Source organism: Podarcis filfolensis (genome assembly GCF_964270895.1).
Source record: "Podarcis filfolensis genome assembly, chromosome: 2".
NCBI lineage: Eukaryota > Metazoa > Chordata > Lepidosauria > Squamata > Lacertidae > Podarcis > Podarcis filfolensis.
This window is the reverse complement of record NC_139605.1, coordinates 86,086,103-86,110,832: the sequence shown is the minus strand read 5'-3', so window position 1 is coordinate 86,110,832 and position 24,730 is coordinate 86,086,103. Positions and strand designations below refer to the sequence as shown.

General features: G+C 42.5%; 2 protein-coding genes across 7 annotated transcripts in view; both read left to right on the top strand.

Moving 5' to 3' along the window:
* The first annotated feature begins 1,866 nt into the window (after window positions 1-1,866).
* Window positions 1,867-9,651, top strand: FN3K (fructosamine 3 kinase). Of its 3 annotated transcripts, none has more exons than XM_083597792.1 (6): window positions 1,867-2,169; window positions 3,161-3,312; window positions 4,149-4,240; window positions 5,343-5,425; window positions 5,852-5,974; window positions 7,230-9,651. In XM_083597792.1, exons 1-6 carry the CDS (start codon window positions 2,029-2,031, stop codon window positions 7,566-7,568), a joined length of 930 nt encoding a protein of 309 aa, XP_083453918.1. In that variant the 5' UTR covers window positions 1,867-2,028; the 3' UTR covers window positions 7,569-9,651. The 3 variants fall into 3 exon arrangements, with proteins under 3 accessions (XP_083453918.1, XP_083453919.1, XP_083453920.1); XM_083597793.1 differs by having other exon boundaries at window positions 1,987-2,135; XM_083597794.1 differs by lacking the exon at window positions 1,867-2,169 and adding an exon at window positions 2,236-2,466.
* A 1,180-nt stretch (window positions 9,652-10,831) lies between these two features.
* TBCD (tubulin folding cofactor D) overlaps window positions 10,832-24,730 on the top strand; it is a 131,139-nt gene continuing 117,240 nt past the window's right edge. Inside the window, exons 1-4 of one of the 4 annotated variants that reach the window (XM_083597675.1) lie at window positions 10,832-10,938; window positions 11,958-12,174; window positions 22,657-22,707; window positions 23,803-23,900. In XM_083597675.1, the coding sequence (XP_083453801.1) occupies window positions 11,982-12,174; window positions 22,657-22,707; window positions 23,803-23,900 (342 nt within the window). In that variant the 5' untranslated portion in view covers window positions 10,832-10,938; window positions 11,958-11,981. Of the gene's footprint in view, window positions 11,030-11,957; window positions 12,175-22,656; window positions 22,708-23,802; window positions 23,901-24,730 lie in introns of all 4 variants that reach the window. The other 3 variants (XM_083597674.1, XM_083597672.1, XM_083597673.1) reach the window with 3 other exon arrangements.

Below are 24,730 nucleotides of genomic sequence, written 5' to 3'. Positions count from 1 at the left end.
ACCCAGTGCAAATAGTAACTGAGCAGAAAAAACAAACAGCGTTCTTTAAATTTAAGGAGGCTTTTGCAGATGTCATGTGCTGGTGACCCTATTAGTAGAGTCTCTCCAAGGTCTTAGGCGAAGCATTTTCCAGCCCTCCTACCTGAGATCCGTTAAGGGTGAAGACAGACATACAGTACATAATTTTGGTAGTGAGCCTGATCTGAAAGTGCAGTTACCTTGTATTTTTAAAAGTCATAGCTATGGTGTTAATTTCAGATTTCTTGGCTGGCACATAGTCCACATAAACTGGACATGTAAATAATCCTGACTCTATGATTTTATATGTCTCCACAGTGCGGATGCAGGAACGATTTGTAGCTGTACCAGTTTTCCAGAATCCCTGTTTTGGTCGGCCACTGGAGGGCAGTGAGATGACTGCAAGAAGTGATGCAGTACAAAGTCTATTGGTGTTGGCAGCGGGAAGACAATACTGTATAGATGGCAGAGTACCTTTTCTATCCCATTTTCTAATGTTCCAACATCTCTCCTAAAATCTAGCAAGACCGAGAACAGAAACTCGGAAGCAGCTGGGCAGGAGCAAGCCATATTCTTAATGGCTGAGGTCGGAAGAACTACAAATACACTGTATCTATCTGAAGAAGTGTGCATGCACACGAAAGCTCATACCATTAACAAATTTACTTGGTCTCTAAGGTGCTACTGGAAGGAATTATTTTATTTTGTTTTGACTACGGCAGAACACAGCTACCTACCTGTATACAGATACACTGTTCCTGTGAACAGCTGTTATTTATTCCTATGAGGGGAAAGTCCAGCACTGCACTTGGGGGCAATGGTTCAGTGCCACAGTGCCAGACTGCTGACGCAGGCAGAAGTTCCACTGGGAGAGCAACAGCAATTGCTTTCCCGTCTGAAGGAAGTTTTGGGCTTGTAGGGTGAGGGGGTAGTTATGTTCCTGATGCCCCCACCCAAATCAGGTGCTTGGTTTGGGAGAGAAAGCTGCAATGGAGAAGGTTGATTCTTTCTCACTGAGCACAGCTTCTGGTTTGAAAAGGGGGCTGTTTTCCTTACTCCTCATAACCTGGAGGCCATCTTTGCTTGAGGGGAAATGGGGTTGGGGGGCAACAGAACCCACAATAGTTGAAGGCTGGAGAAAGGAGGCAGGTAGTTTATGTTGGAGTTCATGGCACAGCAGCAACTAAAATATCATTATCATGCCCCGAGGTATTTGCTCGAGTGTGAACACTCAGCAGCCCACACTCCTACTTGCATTTTCATAACGTGAGCCTGGAATACACGGCTTGCGAATGGTGCTGATAAATGGGGTCGGGAAGCAGAAGAGAGCCATTTTAGGTATGCACCCAGCCTAACCAGAACAAGCGTTTGGGAAATTATAGATGCAGCAGGAAATGCAAAAGCCGATTTTTGCGTTGTTTACAAAAACAGCTTTGTAATGTCCCAGCCTAATTCTCACTGGGTTTTTTTAATGTCCTTTTTAATCCTATCTCGCTGCTGTAATCCCCACCCGCAGTCTGTAAAATGTGATTCGACGGGTTAAAATTGAGGCGCGCTCCATCTAGTGGTTTGTTTTTAAAATGCTATCTCTCTAGTGCCCATGTGAGCATGGCGGGGGGGGGCGGAGTGCGGGAGGGGAGTCAGTCCAAAGCGGGGGGGGGGGGGAATCAGGCTGACGAACTACAAATACCAGAAGCTCTCAGGGCAGTGTCGGAAGGCCTCGGAAAGTAGGCCGGTCGACCCCGTTGGATTGCAGCAAATTTAACGTTTCTTAATTTGCTTTATTGCACGGTTACCCCTTGTAGATGAGAACAGCATTTTGCAGAATGATATCCCCGAATTTCTCTGCCCGCTTATTCATATTGTGCATCCCCCTCCATCCACCCGCCCACCCACCCCGCTTGCTTCGCGTCAGCTCCGCTTGCCTTTTGCCGCAAAGGCTGCTGAGACCCGCATAAGGCTGCAGGCGGAGGGAAGGCGCGCAGCGGCCGCGGCCAGCATTTCAGAGCCATGGAAAAACTGCTGAAATCCGAACTGAAAACCACCGTGCTGAAGGCATTTGGGAGCTCGGGAGGAGGGTGCATAAGCCAAGGGCAGAGCTATGAAACCGACCACGGGCGAGTGTTCGTTAAAATCAACAACAAGCCTCAGGTTCACAGCGATATCGATAGAGCTCCCTAAATACTAATATATGGCTGCAGTTGGGGATGAGGGGAGACTGGGGGGGCGTAACTTGGCAACAGACGGTGATTGGCTAGTTGAAAGCTCGTATGTGGGGCGAATTGTGGGGAGAGGTCTGCCCTACTGTATTCCAACCTGCGCCACAATCAAACTCGTTCGAAAAGAGTTCCCAACTCTTGACTGCACAGGGGGCGCGATAGGTTTTCCATAGCTGGATCATCGAGTGTAATCTTTAGAAGATATATAGCTATGCAGTGATTTTAACGGGTGTGTATGTCTGAAATAAGAATCCAATTGGGGCTGCCCCAAACCTCAAAACACTTGCCGTAAAAGCCCCATATATATATTTCGCTTCGGCTGCAAATTTCTGGACGCAAATATATATATATATATATATATATATATATATATATATATATATATATATATTTGCGTCCAGAAATTTGCAGCCGAAGCGAAATACTGTGTTGCAAACATTTAGATGAAATGTTGTAATCTGCATGCCTGTATGGTGGTGGATACCTGCCTCCTCTAACCAGCCTCAGCTCTTTCCAAGCATTTTTTATGGTGCGAATTTTGACGTGGGGAATCAAGCAGAAGAAACATACGTAGATTTGTTTGTCCAAAGTGAGAAACGCCTACTTTATTGTGCTGATTTCCCCGTAGGTGTGCAAATGAATGTGCAGATCTATTCAAAGAGAATGTTCTGGTCAACATTATGCTGATCAACCAAATTAATTCAAACTGCAGCAAATGTTATCTCACTTTGTACACAAGGCTTAACAATTCTCTCATTGGCCTACTTTCCCCATGTACATTTGTGTGTGTGTGTGTGTGTGTGTGTGTATATATATATATTTTCTTGGTGTAGGAGAAGCCACAAATCTAAATAACTGATGCACACACAGTCCTAATGCACAGCCAAATAGGTGTTCTCAGTAACGTTATTCTTTCTGACCAGGCTAGGACAATGTTTGAGGGTGAAATGGCAAGCTTAATAGCTATTCAGCAAACCAACACTCTGCGGGTTCCCCAGCCCATTAAAGTGATCGATCTTCCAGGAGGTGGAGCAGCATTTGCCATGGAGTACCTAAAAATGAAGAGTCTCGGCAAGTAAGACAGTGCCACACAGCTGTCCCCTTGTTAAAATATTGGCCACTTGGATTTATAGTTCTGCTCTGTTGTCTCTCAGTTCTGAAAAGTGTCTGTTTTACTGTCTTTAAATAACATGTCTCTGGAAGAGAATTTAAGGGAATTAACAAGCGCACATCCACATCGCATTATGGGATGTCTTCAGTGAAGTTATGCCAGCGATGGACTTCTCTCTTCACTTGCTTCGGCAACATGTATGCTGTATCTTGACAATTATATGCATCTGTCAGAAGTCTGAGAATGTCCATACTATGTTATCTGTCTTATATGGAATGTTTTGGCTAGATTGGCCTCCTGAGGTTTACTGGGCCAACTGCTAGCATTCAGACTTCACAGGACTTAAAAAAAAAATCTATAAAATGTTAAAGTTTGATCTTGCTATTTGGTGTTGACTGAAGTGTGGATACAGCTATCCAAAGGCCAGCGATGCACAAGTCATAGCTACGTAAGGCTTTTCTCACTCAGAAGTTTGCAGCCCTTCCACTTTGGCAGTTCAGCTCAAAATTAAAAGTAGATGTAGCACCTAAAACAAAATCAATGCCTTTCCCATAAGGTTTTGGCTTTGAGTTACCGGAAGAGTGCCATGCAAAGACACTCCAGGTACTGTTGTTTAGAGAAAGTGATGCTTTAGCTGAGATTCCTGCATTGCAGGCGTTTGGACTAGAATGACTCTTGGGGTTCCTTCCAACTCTTTGATTCTATACGTTGGTGTGAAATGTTTGGTTTGTATATAAAATCAAGCTGGTTTTGAAATTTCCTGATACATAATATTGGGATATGTTTCTTTGTTCTTCTAGATATTCTGCAAAACTGGGAGAGCAAGTAGCAGATCTTCACCTTTACAACCAAAAACTTGGAGAAAAAATAAAGAAAGAAGAAAACACAGTTGGTAGAGTATAGTTTCTATGCACCAACATAACTGTTAAGTTGTGGGTGAACATATCAGACGACACAGCGATTCTTCAAACAGCTCTTGTTTATTCAGAGGCCAGAACTGAACTGAACTGAACTGAAGGGCTCAGTCAGCCTGCTTATATAGAGCTCCAGTACAACGTTACTGTAGCAACTTTCTAAAACTATCCAATCACTGAACATCACTTTCGATCCTTCATTTGCATAACTATCTACAGTATCCCCCTGCTGGCCCAGAGTTAGAACTTCAGTATATAACAATAACTTTGTAATAGTATTATTAGAAATGAATTGCAGAAACAGACTTGAAAGAGAAGTTGCTGAATTGCAACTGAAAACTATGGAGGGACCTGGTCTTAATAGAGATATTGGATTCCTGTCTCATTACATATGCTAATCATCTGCATACTATCCCTTGCTTTTTCCTGTAGGACTAATTGCAGTCTTTAACAGTCGTCCACAGGTTTACCATACCCATTGAGTCAACCACCCATCTCCTACTACCCTCCTGAGAAAAACCCGACCCCACCCTCCCACTATATATAAGGGTCTGGTGACTTCTGTTTCAGTGTATCTGAAGAAGTGTGCATGCACATGAAAGCTTATACTCAGAACAAACTTAGTTGGTCTCTAAGGTGCTACTGGACTTTTTAAATTTTTTTAAAATATATTTTGACTGCGTCAGATCAGCACGGCTACCTACATGAATTTGTAATAGTAGTTCCCACTTTGGTTGGTGACATCCTTGATCCAGAGAAATTTGGTTGTTGCACTTAAGTGCTTCTTAAATTAGCAGGACTTGCACACAGCTGATATTTTCGCCCCTGGATGAAAATTGATGTGTTTGTTAGGTACCACAGTGTTAAGAACAATTTGAACAGCATGCAGCTAAGGATAGTGGTACAAATAATTTGCTGCGTAGTTCAAGTTTAAGGTTTTATCACGTACTACAACGTCAAAAACACTTTTGCAGATATAATGATGATACAAAAAGTAGCCACTTTCTGCATCAAGAGGGATTGGCTGCTTTTACATTTTGCACCCTTGCTTTGATTAGTTTTGTTGTTGTTGTTGAACAGGGAAAGGTGCAGGCCAGACAGAACCTCATCATGTGAATAAGTTTGGATTCCACATTATCACCTGCTGTGGCTATATAGCTCAGGTAAGCTCCTCCTTGTATTTCTTAAAAAGAAAGAGAAGTTGGAAGGGACCCTTAAAGACCGCTAGATCAGGGGTCAGCAAACTTTTTCAGCAGGGGGGGTGGTCCACTGTCCCTCAGACCTCGTGGGGGGCCGGATTATATTTTTTTTGAGAGAAAGAACGAATTCTTATGCCCCACAAATAACCCAGAGATGCATTTTAAATAAAAGCACACATTCTGCTTATGTAAAAACACCAGGCAGGCCCCACAAATAACCCAGAGATGCATTTTAAATAAAAGGGCACATTCTACTCATGTAAAAACATGCTGATTCCCGGACCGTTCATGGGCTGGATTTCGAAGGCGATTGGGCCGGATCCGGCACCCAGGCCTTAGTTTGCCTACTCATGATCTAGACCAACCCCCTGGTATATTTTTGCTTTGTAGGTGAATGAATGGCAAAGTGACTGGCCCACTTTCTTCATACGTCACCGTCTCCAATCCCAAATGGATTTGATTGAGAGAGATTACGGAGACAGAGAAGCAAGGGAACTGTGGTCTCGGTTAAAGGTTGGTGAGAGATGCTAGACTGCCACAATATGAGAGAGAGAGAGAGAGAGAGAGAGAGAGAGAGAGAGAGAGAGAAGGCACTGAGGCTAAGCTGGAACCATGCTTGTATCTCTAACTTGCCACCTCACTCTGACAGAATTTTACTATAGACGTGAGGTTTCCTTCCTATCCTGCTTTCCTTGAGTCCGCTAGATGACAACGCAAGGAATCATTGCCTTAGGAGAGTGAGAAAAATTCTCAGGGATGACTCACACCCCGGCCATCACCTCTTTAATCTTCTACCTTCGGGCAGGAGATATAGAAGTATAATCAGCCATACCAACAGGCTAAAAAATAGCTTCTATCCGTGGGCTGTTAGGCTGTTGAACGGAAAATAACATAGCAAAATTGACTTGCGAGGTGGTGTGTTGTTCGATAAGAGATTGAGTGTTGGGGGGGGGGAGGCTCATTTAATTTCATTGTACACAGGTTGTACAATAACAATAAAGTTATTATTATTATTATTATTATTATTATTATTATTATTATTGCTCATTCCATTAGGGAGGCTAACAAAAACACATTGATATTTGCTCCCCATTTTCACTAGTGGTGAGAATTCCATTGATTTTCCATTACAGGGTTTATTTTCTTTCACTGAGCAAGCATAAAGACCTTATGGTGTCTTTGCAATATTTGTTGTATATTTGTATATAAAACAAATATTACAAAGACACCCACGGGCCTTTATGCTTGTTCAATGAAAGCAGAGCATGTTGGAAGCAAATAGGCACTCCTGCAGGATGCAGGAAAACTGATGATCCAGTAGTGGATTCTCGAGAGGGATTTTTTGGCCCACTGCAGGCTCCCTCTCAGCTGCTTCTAATTCAGCTAAAAGCAGAGCTGTTGACCTTCTGATTCTAAATTCTTACGTCACATTTTTCTGCCACTGCCCCTAGCTCTGATCGGTGTCACATTCCAAAGCCAGGTGATATATTCCCAATTCATCAAGAAAAATGTCCCAAACATTACCCATTAGTCCATCAGGCAAAATCATAGTGATAGGCTAAATCATGTTATTCATAACAGCAAAACTCATAGTATATATATAAAATGTAAAAATGATGCTAAAAGCAAATAAAAAGACACAACATTCAGGACTTCATATATATTCCAATTTATATGTTTTGAGGCCTTACACTTTTCTTATTAAGCAATGCTCTACTTCTTTCTTTATAGACAGTTTTAAAGGTTTTTTGTTTATGCTTTTTTACAGCCAAAGATTCCGGAGATGTTTTGTGACCTGGAGATAATTCCTGCCCTCCTACATGGGGACCTGTGGGCAGGAAATGTAGCTGAAGATGACTCCGGTCCAATTCTTTTTGACCCTGCTTGTTTCTACGGTCATTCAGAATTTGAACTTGCAATTTCTATGATGTTTGGTGGCTTTAGCAGTTCTTTCTTCTCTGCTTATCACAGCAAAATCCCCAAAGCTCCAGGCTTTGAAAAGCGCAACAAACTTTACCAGCTATTTAACTATATTAACCACTGGAACCATTTTGGGACAGGATACCGGGGCCCCACTCTTAATGTTATGCGAAAGCTTTTAAAGTAACCCTCAAACATGGTCATCCTGAGTAAATGATCTCCTGTTTGATGTTAGAACAACATCTGCTACAATGTTTTAAAGAGGATGGGAAGTCACCTGAAAGTTACAAAAGGCAAGAGCTAAGGTGACATTTGTACACATTTAATTCCTCACAAAATGCTTGCAGTGGTTTTGTATTTTTTGCAGTCTCTTGTCAACCAGCATATTAATGACCACTTTGATAAGGTAGGAAAACTGTGTGCTGTTTGTTGTTCCAGGGAGTGAACTCTGTAGCAAAGTGTACAAGCAGGATAAATGAGAGTTCCAGAATAGTAGATTTCAAAAACAGCATTTGCAGAAATGCAGTGGAGAAGATCCAGTCTCTGTGCCAGTGGATGTGATGTTATTCTCCTTCCTCTCCTTCCTCCTGCATTCTTTACTCTGCTCAGGAGGGTCCCACAACTTTATTTTGTGGGGATACAGGAGCAGAAGGGTGGGGGAGGGGAGAATGATGGAGTCATTCCGTTTGCACAAATGGAAGACTGTTGGGCAAGTGGGATGTCACAACTGGATATCAACAAAGACTGCAAACCTGAGAGCCCATGTAAACATGTACACCAGCTTGTGTGGATGTAATGACTCCCTTGCTCAAACAGTTTAAAATAAATAACAACATTAATAATAAGAATAATAATAAGAATAACAATTTATACCCTGCCCATCTGGCAGGGCCTCCCCAGCCACTCTGGGTGGCTTCCAACAGGATATTAAAAACACAATAAAACATCAAATATTAAAACTTCCCTAAACAGGGCTGCCTTCAGATGTCTTCTAAAAGTCAGATAGTTGTTTATTTCCTTGACATCTGGTGAGAGAGTGTTCTACAGGGTGGGCGCCACTACCAAGAAGGCCCTCGGTACATTCGTGATTAAAATAGACAACAAAACAAATAATTAAACAGAAAACAGTTAAAGCAATAAAATATCAACTTTAATTCAAGGGAATCCTTGCCTAAACAGGTATGTTTTCAGGAGCCAGCAGATTGCCAACACTGCAGCTGTAGTCCTAGTACTATAACACTAATTTCTTCTTCCTTTTTAAAAACCAGTTTAATACGGATAAGGCTGCAGGTTGACAACAGTGATGGGGAACCCACTGTGGCCTTCCAGAGGGTGCTGAACTACAACTTCCATCATCCTTGATCACCAGCTGTGCTGGCTGGGTCTAATAGGAACTGGAATCCAGTATCACCAAACACAGTGGGAGTTACTGCTGAATTAAAAAATGGGATTGCATTACACGGATAAACTCATAAATGTTAAAAGGATTGGGTCAATAAATTGCATTCCTTACATACAACTGCAAGTGACTGAAACATGTTAGAAGTATTTCAAAGCGTGCTTATTTTGTTTTAGTGTTAGGGTTGTCTGTCCTGGTTATTGTACATAATGAAATAATAAAGTAAGTGAGTACAGGCATACCTCAGAGATATTGCTGGTTCGGTTCCAGCCCACCACAATAAAGCGAAAATTGCAATAAAGTGAGTTACTTTTTTGTTCGTTTCCCAGTGCATATAAAAGTTACCTTTTCACTATAGTGTAGTCTATTGACCCAGCCCCCCCATGGCTGCATGGGTGGGAGGGGAGAAACCTGGCTCCAGTCCTAGCCAGCTCCATTATCGTGGCCAGAAGAGGGTTGATGGCAGCAGGGGGCTTCCTTTCTCATCTTTGTAAAGAGCAATACTGTATCTGCGAAGTGCAATAAAGTGAGGTATGCCTGTACTGAAATAAATATTAGGTATTCTTGTTTGGCATGCTTTACATGCTTTACCCATGTTGTGCATTTTAATAGCGCAGGACATGTAGCGTTTAGAATTTTAAAGTATTTTTTTTTCAATTTTGTGATAGTGTGAGAATCATCATTCTGGGTCAAATGGAATGTTTGAGCAATCCTCATTTATGATAGGAAAGTGGAAATTAAAGCTGTCAAGTGATCAAAGGCTTAGCAAGCTCACTTTTTAAGTATACAGAATTTGAATGAAAATTGCTGTGCTACACTTACTATTTATGTAATATGCAATCCAAATAAAATGTTGTCATTGCACACAGAATTTGTAACTATAATTGCCATCAGCAAATAAGTGAGAGTGGGTTCAACATAGTTGTGAGACTGGAAAAATAATTATGAGCATGTATCCCCTCACCATTGATAATTGCAGACTGCAACCAAACCATCCTTTCTCTAGCCATGAAGCTCACTTTATGGGTGATCTCAAGCCAATCAACATATCTATATCTCAGGGTTGTTCTGTAGATGAAAAGTGGTGTGGGAAGAGAATGGTGCATATTGTCCTGACTTTCTTGGAGGATAAGCAGGATAAAAAACATGGAAATAGTCTCAAATCTGTTTACAGATAAGCATAGGGACCTGCGGGACACCTGATGGCAGTATGGTTTACATTAGTTAAGCACTGTAAAGATCTGAAAGGAGCTACAATTGAGTACCACAAAATGTGATTCTTAGCATTGGTAATGATGCAAACGACCCGGTTCCTTAGAGAACAAGTAAATAGATACTTTTGGCCAGACATGGCATGATTTTATTGGTTTTGGGAAAAAGGACGTAACAGACACACACCAATGCAGGGATTTTTATTACTGAAACAGTCACACCTGTCCAAACACTGATTTCTTTTCCCCACCTGCTAACCTCAAGAAATTGGACTTTCTCGGCGCATTGTGATTTCGATGGATTGGAAGACTGAGGTCATTTTCAGATCTGTGGTACATGATTATGACTGGCAGTTTGTTTTCCTTTTTCACCGTTGTTTTTGCTGCAAAAGTTATGCAATCAACAACAAATGACAATGTCGTTCTACCGCAGGGTCTTGGTTTCCTGCACCCCAACAGTTCTTCCAATCTGGCACGTTTATATCCTGCACATCTGTTTTAAAAACTCCCAGCGCGGCTCATGCACCTTTTATGCTTTTTATAGACGCCATTATTATTATTATTATTATTATTATTATTATTATTATTATTATTTCGCGGTTTATGACCAGCGCTCTAGCATCCAAGGAAACGCCTCCTGCACAGCCCAGGGCAAGCAGCTCTTCTTCGCCTTGGCATTTAAAGAAAGACTTTCCCGCGATGTAGCTCCAGCAGAAAAAAAAACCACACCTACATCCCGTCGCCGGCACAGAAAGAAAAACGCACACAGCCGGGCGCTTAGCTCCTTCCCAGCCAATCCCCTTTCCCTTCCTCGCCCTCCCTCGCTCTGCTGCCGGGCTCCTCCCCTTCTCGCAGCCCAGGCGCGGACGTCCGCCGAGCACTTCTGTCCCGCGCGAGGAGCCGTACCTGGAGAGGCCTCTTCTGAGCGCAGGCGCCAACGACGAAAGGTAAATCCTGCAAGTGGCGAGCTCTTGTGGGAGAGGCGCTGAGCTTGGCTCGGGGCTTTCCGTGGTTCGCAGGAGCCTGGGCGAGGCGAGGGTAGGGCCAGGGCCTTCAGGGCGAGATGGCGAGCCGCCTTGGGAAACGGGGAGAGGCGTTCTCGCGATGAGGTCGCCCGGGGGATGTCTTGGACGCCAGGCCCCGGGGAAGGAGGGCGGTGCGCGGCTTGGCTGCAAATGTTAAAAAACCGTCCTCAGTTTCAGCCTTTCACCTCAATTAAGGCGCCAAAAGGCGGAATTCTCATGCTTTTGAGTTCGTGCGAATTGCTTTCCCCCGCCTCAGCCCTGAAAAACGAATGCACAGTATTAACTCTCTCTCAGTATGGCAACAAAAGCCCTGGTAATACGTCGGGGGTTAAAGGGAAGGATTCCAGGTTCAGGGGTTTTGCTTCCCTGCTGGGCTTGAACGCAGGCAGGCCTCGTATAAGCAGCTTCAATCGCTGTACATTTTTATTTGCAAAGGGACAGTGCATTCCCGAGCAATCCTCATGCCATGCATAGGGCTGTACTGCATCAAGGCCTTATTTATATTTTTAAAACTTATCTAACCTTCTTTCCATCCCTGTCAAGATAGAAACGTTTCCTCTGGAAGCGGATAGGATTTGGAAGAGATGGGAGAAGGGGCTCCTGTTAAATCGCGTGTGGAACAAGAGATGTATATAGCAAGGGAAGGAAATTCCTATTATACACTGTCCCGTTATTTTTCTATGGGGAAAGAATGGACACAGGCCAGCACAGATTTAAGCCCACTGAAAATAATTGAGCTTAAGTGTAATTCTCTTATGTGCACTTGGATTGCTGCCATCGTGCAAGGCAAATTTGCAGTGTAGTTGTACACAAGTCTACTTGGAAGAATTCCCCATTGAATTCAATGGGTCTTGCTTTCAGGAAGCTCAGTATAGGGTTGTAACATTAATTGTGGAATTTAACTGTAATGGTAAATGCTGGTTTACTGTGCCTTTGCCTAGAGAAGAATTTGTCAGGAGCTGAAAATGGTTTTAAATGAGATGAACGGAGATGGGCCTGAGCAAGAGGATAGCAGATGCCTGGAATCTGATGTCATCGCCAAGGGAAACATACTTGAGACCTTTTCGGAGAGTCGGGAAATACAGGAGTTGATTAATTCTCTCAGATCAATGCATGGAGACCTATCATTGAGAGAAACAGCACTTGAAAAATTTAAAGGTATGAGCTCTTCCTTTTAGTATGTACAACTGATGATTGGGATGTTGTCACCAGATCCTACTAAGTGTAATGGTTAAGCACGTGAATTGTGAACTAAGACAACTCTTGTTCACCCTATCCATTAACTCTATGGGCCTACAATCCTCAACACACTTACTAGAGTAAGTTCCACTGGATACAATGGAACTTATTCTGAGTAAAATATTCATCAAGATTGCCTTGTTAGGTGGCCATAGGAAAGCAATAGCAATTTACAATATGCAAACATAATGCTTATTTGAAAATTTTCAAGTTTTGATAATATTCTCAAAATGTTAATCTCTTTATTGCTGAAATAAATTGCTGAAGTGGACCAGTTGCTCTCTAAAAATACCATTGTTACCATTCCCTTTGAGCTTTGTTCTAAATAAAACCACAAAGGAAAGTTAGGATACAAGCTTTTGTCTTTACAGACATGGTTTGTCTGTAAAGAATTTGAGCCAAGATGGCGCCGAGGCAAGTCACGCTCTCCGGCGCTTACTTTTATTCTTTTAAAACCTTATCTTAATTGCCCTCCGGATGCCAATTTCTAACAAACGGAAAACATTTTAAAGACTCTGAGCACTTTTATAATTCTTGTTGGCTCTGCGAGCTTGTCTTCAGCTTGTCCCAGCCTGCTCCCTCCCTCCTTATCAGCTGCCCGGTCAAGGTTGTCAGAGAGGAGAGAACGCTGCTGCCTGAACTGAGAGCAGAGAGAGAAGAGGTCTAAAGACAGAACTGTGAACTGCTTACCCGACCAACGGTGCTGGAGAAGGAGGGTAAGGAGAGACACGACTGTGAGCCCTGCTTTGAGACTGGCCCATAGACACCAAGCTCTGCTGAACACAGAGAAAGATAAAGCTTGGAAATTCGGGGGTTAACTGAACTGACTGACCCCCGCCCAGCTGGGGGGCTGTGTGAACTAGCTGGGGACAGCATTCCTGCTTCGCAGCTGAAGAGGAAGTGCAGTAGCTGGAAAGACTCTTCATTTTAACAAACTGTTCTGAGGAGACCAGCATTTATACTCTCAGAGACTCCTGGTGAAGGCATCCTGAGTTTTTTACAGGAAGTTTTTAATCTACACAATAACACTATAACAGTGTATCGGATAAGACCCTCTGGAGGTTTGGAAAACCGGCTTCAGCAAGATATCGTTCTGTGCCCTGCCTTATGTGGTAGGCCTCTGAAAGACTGCTTAGAAGGAATCAGTGAATCAGCCCACAGAAAGTTTCCCTTTTGGGGCTCTTGGATATCCTTCGTTCAGTATAGGGCGGTGGGAGATGGCCTCTAAAGACTAAGCTAGGGCCCGAAATACAAGGTTATCATAGCTGTACATGCGCTATAGCCAAACTCCACTATTATCCTTTCCCAGCTGCACATAAATTGCCTAAATAAGGCAATTCTAATTTTAATGTAGTTTTTAGCCGTTTTATTACTGCTGTCCCTTTGGCAGCATTGTTTTATTATTATATTCTGAGTAGGTTGCAGCACCTGTGAAACAGCGCTGGTCGCATGATTGAGGTGAAAACTACAGGCTTAGGACAATCGCCAAGATCTAAAAGCAGAGAACTCAAAATAGAGAAATATACTGAGGCTGTTGATGAGCACATCAGGAAGCTGCTGCAGAGAGCAGGTGGGAATATAGCTTGATATCCCCACTTGCCCCCCAATTTAAGGCAGTCACACCTGGGGTAAACTGCCCTCTCTCTATATCAAGACAACTTTCACCATGGTTTTTACTAGAAGAACATATAAGGAGTTGGGTATACTGCCTGACTCGGCAATCAGCCCCCCGGGCCCTGGTAAAAGACAAAGCAAAATCACAAATTACTTTCCTAAGATGGAGGAGGGTAAGAGTCCACAAAAAGAGTTAATTCTTGATGAAGTAATACCCCCTCTCTTACTGTTCTTGATTGGACGTCTCATTTTAAAGAGATATATCAAGATACTGGAAATATTAACTCCCCATGCAGCCTAGCGCAAGAACTAGCTTTAGCCGAGGAACTTCAGGAGGGAAATACTTCTATTACTAAGGAACAGCTGCCCACGGAAGAAATTACATCAACCCATCAAAACCAGATACCTATTTCAAAATACTCTCAAACAGAACTGATCTAGCCAACATAAAAAATTATCTAACAATAACAAATGGGCTACTGCTGACGTTAGTAGAAAATTTCATACCTCAATTAAAAGAGATAAAATTAAATGATATGCCCCAAGAACATAAAACAGTTGAGCTAGTGGGGACGAATAAACCAGTAATAAATAAGAATCTGCAAAGACATAACTCAAGGGTAAAAGTGAAGAAAAGTAAAAATATCAAAACAACAAGGAAAGCCAAGCATACTTGCAGTAATCGAAGCATACATTGGCAGAAATTGTTTAAACTTCTTCCCTCGGCCCCAAATAAATCGACCACATGGGGCAGCAAAAAGAAGGGTAAAAAGAGAGAAACAAAGATAGTTACACAGCAACCGGCTAAGGAGGACTCGCCAAGGCTGACTCCAGTAGCAAGTGAGAAGGCAGAAGTAACAATTCAGTCCCTGGATAACCAACTATTTAACAAACCTGATGCTGCGGAAGTAGAGGCCTCTACCTATGAAGGCAATAAAACACCTAGCAAATCAAACAGCGGGGAAGAGGAAGCGTTCAGTAGAGATGATACCCCCCTTCAGACCTGGCAAGCCTCCAGTCAGGAAAGAGATTGGAATTTGATCCTAAATCCCCAAAAATTGGTACTCACGAACTTCCCGAAGCCTAAGGGCTTCCTTACAGGGAAACAGCGAATAATGAACTTTGTATCTAGCCTAAATGACATACTGCCAGAAATGGTTAATTCTAATGATATCATCTCGGTGGAATATCTACATTATGATGGTCACTCAGTGAGAGCACTGACCACTTTTAGGGATCAGAACCTGGCCAAGTTTATTTTTAGGTTAAGACCTGCCTTTTTAAAAGCACGGATAACAATACTTAGGCTCTTTGAAAATAAGGCTCCTTTGAGCCCCCTTTTGAAAACTAAGCAAGCAAATCTTAGAAAGGGGAAACAACTCTCAAAATTCTGGCCTGACAAACAGAATCTGCAATGCCTTGCGAGCAAAGGTGAGGATTTCTTTACTATGGAAGAAAATATCCTAATTGACCAATTCTGGATGTTCCCACCATTAATACAAACTGACATCTTGGGAAGACTAGACAAGCTAAGAGATAAGCTGGCCGAGAGAGCTTCAGGCAACGAGGTTAGTAAGGGGGACCAAAAAAAGACCACAACACGTAACCTACAGATCAAAGCGGAGATTAACTTTCCACCAAGAGAGAATGTGCCACCCTTTAAGGAGAGCACTCCATCACCCCCTCGAAGGAGAAATATCCCCAAGGTGACCCCACTAGATGTATGGGACAAAATGAGATATCTAGATGAAACAGAATTGGGCCAAAACCAGGCCGCAACAGAATATCCACAGAAGGAATTTATGCATAATAAAGATCCGGTGTTCACAAACGTGAGCACTTTGCATCCACCTATTGAAATCATAGAGTGGCTGGATAGCCCGCCATACAAAGACGATAGGCGACCGATACATAAAGCGACAAACCCTAAAAGTACGTTAGCTAATAATTGACAAAGACTCGACTGTGATAAAGCCAATCTTAAATTTTTATCATGGAACATTGCTGGTTGGCTTAACAAGGCGACTGACCAATCATTTGTCAATTTTATTCAAGATCATGATATAGTCTTTCTGCAAGAGACATGGCTAACAGGGGATTTAGATGTAAATGGTTTTGCCTCATTTTCGCTCGCAGGTTCACCAAGCAACAAAGGGGACGAGTTAAGGGTGGGCTAGGCATTCTAATATCCACAAGGCTGAGAGCATCTTTCGTCGAGCTGGAGCCTCTGAGCAGTGTGGCCATGGCATTATTAATGAAATGCAGATATTGCACACTTCTACTGATTAATATATATGCCCCTCCCCAAAGAGGCAAGCAGCTTATCAAAAATATCTGGCATAGGCTAGAATCATATGTCGATGAGCTAATGAATCAAACTCCTGCAGCGGCAGTGCTGCTGGCTGGGGATTTAAATGCCAGAATTGGCCAATCAGACAAAGCGTTATATGCTCATTTCCATGACGTACCTCCCATTTCTGAAGAAGCCCTTTCTATTCCCCCAAGGCTCTCAAAAGACAAGGGCTGCAACTACGCAGGCCTATGCCTTCTACGTTTTTCCAACAATCTGGATCTGACTGTATTAAATGGTCGTGTCGACAGAGAACCCAGTGGGGAATTTACATTTATATCCAACATGGGAGCCTCCACTATCGATTACGTCCTGGTGTCATCTAACCTTTTGAGCAGAGCGCAGGAATGTAAAGTGGTGGAGAGGGTTGACAGCGACCATCTACCGCTTTGTTTAATACTGGATGTAAGAAAAGATTTATTTTGCTCTGATAAACTTGTAGCCCCATGTTTCGAAAACATGGAGATAAGATACTCACGTATTAAATGGTCCAGCAAATTGAGTGATGAAATATCGGAAAGACTTCACTCAGATACTTTCTTGCTAGAAAGGAGAACCTCGTTAATTCCCTAACTCCTGAGGCTAGATTAGACATGTTCCGGGAACTGATTTCGTCTCTGCAACCTTATCTGACCAACAGAAGAACGCCACGGCAATCTCTACACTCTAATAGGTCCAAGCCTTGGTTTGACCAGGAATGCATGGCTATGAAACGCCTCATGCTGGATAAGTATAGGAACTATAGATCAGCAAACTTACCTTCGCTTCCATTAGACTGGTTTGAGTTAAAACGCAGTTATAAAGCTTTGATTAATAAGAAAAAGCTCCAGGCACAAAGGGAGGAATGGCAGTGCCTGGTGGAGGCCTCCCGAAGGAAAGATTCTGCCACGTTTTGGAAAACAGTTGCAAAAAGCTGGAGAGACTCCCCGATTGAAATCGAATACTCTATACCTGTTGGAGCATGGGAGGCCTATTTCCTCTCATTATATTCATCAAATCAACTGGTCCCAGTTCTGCTTCCTGCTTCAAGTGAATTTGGCAAGGAATGGCCCCCTGTAACCACAGAAGAAATTACTGGCCTTATTCAATCTCTTAAATCAGGGAAAGCCCCGGGTGCTGACAATATCCCACCAGAAATTCTTAAGGCAAATGTTGAACGGTGGGCCCCTGTGCTAGCCGCCTTGTTCACTAGTATAAATCAAACGGCTATTATGCCCGAGGACTGGGGTTTAGCCATCATCATTCCAATATTCAAGAAAGGAAACAGAACTGAGCCAGCTAACTACAGACCAATCAGTCTATTAAGTATTATTAGCAAACTGTACGCTGCTCATTTATGTGATAAATTAGTGGAGTGGATGGAAAGAGAGCATATTCTATCAGAAGCTCAAGCTGGGTTTAGAGCAAAGCGTTCAACTATAGACCAGGCCCTTATCCTGACCAACACCTGGCAGACAAATACTCTAGAAAAGGGGGGTCTTTATATGCAGCTTTTGTGGATTTCAAATCGGCTTTTGATCTAATACCAAGGGACAGACTCTGGGAAAAGCTTGGCGCTACAAACATAGATAAACGCTTATTACGCCTTATCCGTGGTCTATACGAAAACACCAGGGTGAGGGTAAGATGCGATCGGTCAGGCCATCTAAAGAAATTCAAATGCACTATGGGGTTAAGCAAGGATGTGTCCTCGCGCCAACGTTATTTAATTTTTATATCAACTCTAGCAGTAAATATGGCGAAAGAAAATGCCCACCCTCCCAATCTGGCAGGTATGCCCCTCCCGGTGCTTCTGTATGCGGACGACGCAGTCCTACTCTCCTTTTCCTGCGTTGGCTTGAGGAAGCTTTTGAGATCACTTGCTGACTATTGTCAAGCGGAACAACTATCAATAAATTACAGCAAATCTAAAATTATGGTGTTTTCAAAAAAAAGAAGGAAACACAAATGGAGAATTAATGGTCAACCTATTGACCAGGTAGCAACTTTCAAATACCTGGGAATAACTTTTCAGGAAAGGGTCTCGTGGCACCAACAGATGAAAAATGCCATTGCCAGCGCAGGAAGGGCCAATAAAGCCCTTACAAGATTTTTTCACGGGAAAGGGGGTAAATACGTTCCGGCGGCCTCCCAGGTTTTTGCTGCAAAAATACTCCCACAACTCACTTATGGATCCCAGGTTTGCAGTTTTAAAAACTTTGCGCCTATGGAGGCATTTCAAACAAAATTCTATCGGTGTTTATTGGGGATCCCCCCCTGTGTATCTAATATAGCTGTCCGCTTAGAAGTTGGACAACTACACGCGCGGTTGTGGATTCTAAAGATACACTACTGGTTAAACCTTATTTTTTCCCCGGCCGGTTTGGCTCCTTTAACACTCTTAGACACCTTTCATTCTACCTGGAAAGCTTCCCTGTTTGAAAAGATAAGAAGCTTGGGATTCTCCCCGCAGATCTTGATAGCGGCAGGATATGAGAGAGCCAGAAGTCAAGTGCTTCAATGCATTAGGGACATAGAGCTGCAATGTCATATGGGCAAAATGGATAAACATGCCACAATTAGAGACTTTGGGAGAGGGTTCTCACCCGCAAATTATCTGGCTGATTTACAAATACCTAAGTACAGACACTCCTTTACCCTGGCCAGATTTAACGTTCTGCCCTCTGCCCTGCTGCTAGGCAGATACGAGGGCAAACCATATGAGTCACGTGTTTGCCCATGTGGCTCGTTGGAAGTGGAAACATGCCTGCATGTATTGCTGCACTGTAGTTACTACGAGGATCTACGCCTGGCCTTTATTGCCCCAGTTCTACAAAAGCTTAAAAATGAACCAGAACTCCAACGTATGAGAGCCTTGGTAGAAGATAAGGTTCCTGAAATTACGATCAATGTTGCCAAATTCTGTGTAGCCGCTATTAGGCGCAGGAAACGAGAGCTTTCCAATGCCAATATGCAGGCGAAGGTAAATACTTAATTTTATTTATGCTGTCTAATTTTAAATTGCTGTTATGGCCTAATCTGTATTGAAATTGTCCTTTGTTTTTTCCGGTGTTATGCTTTGCTGACTAGCTGTACGAGTTAATCTGGTCTGTGACCGTTTAATAAAATTTGACATGGTTGCAATAAAACATTTTTGACTGGTCTCGTGGTCTGTTATAGAATATGGCAGATGATTGTCTCCTATAACTCTCCAACAGTTGCATTTGGTAGTTCAACATTACTGAATAATAGAACATTTAAAATGACTTACTGACCTCACATGTCACACTGAGCCAAATCATGGCATAGTGCAAATGTGCAAACACTTGGAGAAGAGATCCCAGCCACTTCTCTCCCATCCAGTTTTGTCGCTGTGCTGACCTGTGCCATGGTTTGGCTTAGCATGTCACTCAGATCCAGACCAGTGGTTTAGCTCTCACCATAGGTTTTATCCAAGAATGAACGCAGATTCAGATGGCTTAGCTCAACATTGCGCAGTAGCAAAGTGGCTGGGTTCTCCTGTCCAGGAGATTACACACTCCTGTGTTCACATTAAACCATGGTGTGACGTGCAGACTAGTCCATTGTGGAAATGCAATAAAAACCAGTGAAGCAATAATAACATCAGAGCAAAGTGGCCAAATGGGGTTGTTAAATTTCTATTAAAAAAGGAATATCCTCTAGAACAGTGGTGGGGAACTTCCATCCTGTGGGCCTAATTAGTTATCTGATTTTGGCTTGTGGGCCATATTGGCAAACCACATCCACCTGGTAGTTACTCAGTGTCAAATGATGTCAGGTGCTGTGATCTGTTAAATCCAATTCAAGCACTTAGTTGGAGGTGAGCCTCTGCAGCCACCTTGTACTCTCAAGGAGCAAGCACATAATAGCTCTAGTATTGGAGATAAGCCTGTGCATGTTCCTGCAGCCTGAATTTAGTGTTGCCTGATGTCAGATGATTGTCAGGTGGATGGACCCCCCCCCTCCAAATGTCTCAGAAGTGGCACCTTGGAGAGTGGGCCACTTCTGGATCCAGTCCTCTGACTGAATCTAGTTCCTCACCCCTGCTTTACTAATAACACATTTAGAAGGTTCAAAAGAGCATTTCACCAATATTATTATTTATCCATAGATCAAGAACAGGATGCAGACAGAAAATGAGTTATCTTTTTAGGCATTTTGATGTAAGCTACTGTTTTGATTATTAGGGTTTTTCAAATACAGTGGTACCTCAGGTTACGTACGCTTCAGGTTACATATGCTTCAGGTTACCCAGAAATATTACCTCGGGTTAAGAACTTTGCTTCAGGATGAGAACAGAAATCATGCTCCAGTGGCGTGGTGGCACCTGGAGGCCCCATTAGCTAAAGTGGTGCTTCAGGTTAAGAACAGTTTCAGGTTAAGAACGGACCTCCAGAACGAATTAAGTACTTAACCCGAGGTACCACTGTACAGTATTTATTTGGCCTTGGACTGCCACCTAGTGATGATTTAGTGTAGCATCGTTGAAGTGTATGTATTATGAATGAATGAACACCTTTACAGGAAAAAATTAAAAATATTTCTATTTACCCAGGCATTTGGTGGCTGAAGGATACTGGCCATGGCAACTTTGAAATTAGTAACTGTGAGGGTATATAATTTCTAGATGGCTTTTAAATTGTTTTGAATATGTTGTTAGTTTATTTTAAATAGTGCAGTGGTACCATGGTTTAAGAACAGCCCAGTTTAAGAATGATTTGGTTTACAAACTCCATAAAACCGGAAATAGTGTCTTGGTTTGAGAACTTTACCTTGGTTTAAGAATGGAATTTGAACAGTGGAAGGGCACCAGCGGCGGGAGGCCTCATTAGAGAAAGCGCGCCTCAGTTTAAGAACGAACTTCCGGAATGGATTAAGTTCATAAACTGAGGTACCACTGTATTATTTTAACTTTTTGATGTCTACCAAACTGGGCTCCTTTAGAAAAGAGGGCAGGGATAGAAATGCAATAAATAATAATAAATGTTGACAAAAACTAATTTTGTCTAATATAAAGATGGAACATATATGGAGAAAATATAAACTGCCATATAGTGAGTCAGACTATTGATCCATCTAGCTTAATATTGTCTGCACTGACAAGCAGTAGCTTTCCATGGTTTCAGGGAGAGAGTCTCTCTCAGCCCTACCTGGAGATGCAGGGGATTGAACTTGCGACCTTCTGTATGCCCTGAGCCAAAGACGAATGATAAGAGCGGTAGGCTTTGCCAACTGAGTGTGAAATAAGAGAGTAGAAGTAGTAGTAGTAGTAGTAGTAATAATAATAATAATAATAATAATAATAATAATAATAATAATAATAAAAAATTATTTATACCCCCGCCCATCTGGCTGGGTTTCCCCAGCCACTCTGGGTGGCTTCCAACAAAATATTAAAATACAATGTCCATCAAACATTAAAAGCTTCCCTAAACAGGGCTGCCTTCAGATGTCTTCTAAAAGTCTGGTAGTTGTTGTTCTTTTTGACATCTGGTGGGAGGGTGTTCCACAGGGCGGGTGCCACTACCGAGAAAGCCCTTCCTGGTATAGACTGATAGACTGCTTGAAGTATAGACTAATGAGCCAATGAGAGGAGCATTTGCTCTGGGGACGCAGCACTGGCTAATTTATGAGAGTGACTCCAGACCCCTGTTGGAACAAAAGTATTTCTTAGTAGTTGGGAAGCTTAGGAAGGGGAATAAGGGGTGGAATGGTCTAGTATGCTCTGTCCTATCAGTTCCCCTGGTAAGAGACTTTTTAGGGATTCAAAAGAGGACATAAATCATTTGATTTAATAATATATTTCCACTTGCCTTTTTTGGGGGGGAACGCGGGTGGCGCTGTGGGTAAAAGCCTCAGTGCCTAGGACTTGCCGATCGAAAGGTCAGCGGTTCGAATCCCCACGGCGGGGTGCGCTCCCGTTGCTCGGTCCCAGCGCCTGCCAACCTAGCAGTTTGAAAGCACCCCCGGGTGCAAGTAGATAAATAGGGACCGCTTACTAGCGGAAAGGTAAATGGCGTTTCCATGGGTTGCGCTGGTTCGCCAGATGCAGCTTTGTCATGCTGGCCACGTGACCCAGAAGTGTCTCCGGACAGCGCTGGCCCCCGGCCTCTTAAGTGAGATGGGCGCACAACCCTACAGTCGGACACGACTGGCCCGTACGGGCAGGGGTACCTTTACCTTTACCTTTTACTTGCCTTTTAAAAAAGCAAATGGTACTCCTTTGCTGCTCAGGATAACTATTGACATGTTATTTTTTAAAGATACAGTAGTTTCAGGCTAGGAATGTTAATGCTGTTTCCTTTTAAAACAACATAGAATCATAGAATCATAGAGTTGGAAGAGACCACAAGGGCCATCGAGTCCAACCCCCTGCCAAGCAGGAAACACCTCAGATTGATTCCAGATTTTCCACTGGATATGCTTTTATCTTTCAGTTATATTGAACAATTATCAGGAACAGCCTCACCTTTTGGATCCACATTTAGGTAAGTTTTGTTGTGCTGTTTTTGAAGATTTTGATAGAATCTTAGAATACTGGTCAGCATGGACAACAGGTGAAGAAGCTTTGCTTTGTTTAAGTATGGGGAGGGGCAGATTCTCTTTGGTGAGAGTGTGTTGGATTTCACCACACTTCCCCCAGCAGCTTTATCATATTTAATCTAGCAGGCTTCCCTGAAAAGTGAGAAGCAGACTGGGGTAGTTTTGTTTCTGTCCTGGAAAACGAGAGTTCATCTTGGGGGAGCTTCTGCAAAGATGCATATCTCCTGGGCAATTGAAAGCAGCCTACAGTTCTCTGGGGTGACCTCCTTGTTTCTCAGGAAGTGCACCTGCAAAGTAAGAAATAGTGCATTACTCTCTTCTAGGCCTTTTCTGTCCTGCATTTCTTACCTTGCAGGTGCCTCTCCTGGGTTATACAATAGTTAGTCAAAATGGTTTGAGAGTGTGAGGTGCTGCAGTTGTTCTTATCTTGCTGACACATGAACTTTGAAATGAAGGAACTGCTGTCAGGTAAGACATACAGCAATAGTAATATATACTATATTACTACATTGCTAATATATACTTAGTATATAGTACTGTACTAAGAATTTAGTGTATTTAAACTGAAATGAGACAACAGAATATAGCAATACCATGTTTGCCTTTAATGGAGCTGTAGTAATTTATTTCTGTCCTCTGGCCTTATAAAACCTAACCATTACATTTTGCAGAATAGTTCTGCTGTATTTTATTAGACTGAAGGGTAGCTTAAATGTATTTATCTTGATTTAAAGGAGGCTGCATTATGATAACTTTGCAAAAGGGAGACAAAGTTCCAGTGAATGATTCAGCAGTCTGAGCCAATGACTTCAGATCAAGTCTCTGGCAATTCTAGTGCCTTAGTCCCCTTGACATAAATGAGCCAGGACTGGGGGGGGGACCCTTGGCAGCTCCCCAATTATAATGTGTATGTCGCTCATTTTCTCACAAATACGTTCCTGAAGTAGTCTTCTGACATTGCTTTTTTCAGACGTGTAAAAATAATGAAACAAATTTGCAGACTAATGTATTTTCTACCATTTTGCCTGTGTTTCCTCTAGAGTCGATGTTGAATTCACTGCTGCTTATTATCCAGGATGAAGCATCTCCCTGTTCTTTAGTTCAGCTGACCTTTCAATTTCTTTACATCATTTCAAAGGTAACATGTTAGAAATGGGATTCTCTACCCCAGAGGATATGTTTCAGTAAACTCTAGAAATATTTGGTATTTAATCTGGGTTTGTTAATAATTTGGGTTCCACTTTCACAGTTTATTATCGGGAAGTCAGTACTTCATGTTTTCTGAACAAATGTTGGTAATAAGAATATTGTTTACAAGCTTGTTGCTTGAAATACTACATACGCATAAATGACTCTAATTATGGGTTATTCCCCAGTTTTTTGCCTTGTGTATTAGACTGTGAAATACAGAAAGACAAGCTTGTGACTGTTGGCATAGGGAAGTGCAAACAGGAAAAGAAAAGAAATGAGACAATGAACAATGGCATGGACATTGGTTGCCATAGTTCTAAAATGGTTCCCTATTCTTTTATGAAAGCAGTAGCTATAAATTCTCAGCGCAGCATGACTGATTTGTTAATATCAAATAGTCTTACTATCTTTGTTCTGCTGTAATGGCGAAATGCTAACCACTAATTGTTTTGATTTTTTTTCCTCCCCTTGATCTATGTGCCTGACAAAACAAAAAGTAGTGTGAGATTACAGATAATTTTATGTTTTGTTGATCATATATTTATACATTCTCAAGGGCTCTGGGTTTCCAAAAGTCTAGGTTGGGATTTCCAATGGAGAGAAACTAAAGGGCAAGTCCTTGATTGCTACAATCCTTTTTACCTTTTAGAAAACAAAGTGGTGCAGAGAAGGTGTTGGTTGGAGTTAGGGAGGGAAGAGGTGGTAGCAGGATGACTGTGAAATAGTTTTAGGGAGTATGTAGGAGCTTGGTAGGTAATACCTAACGAAACTGATTTC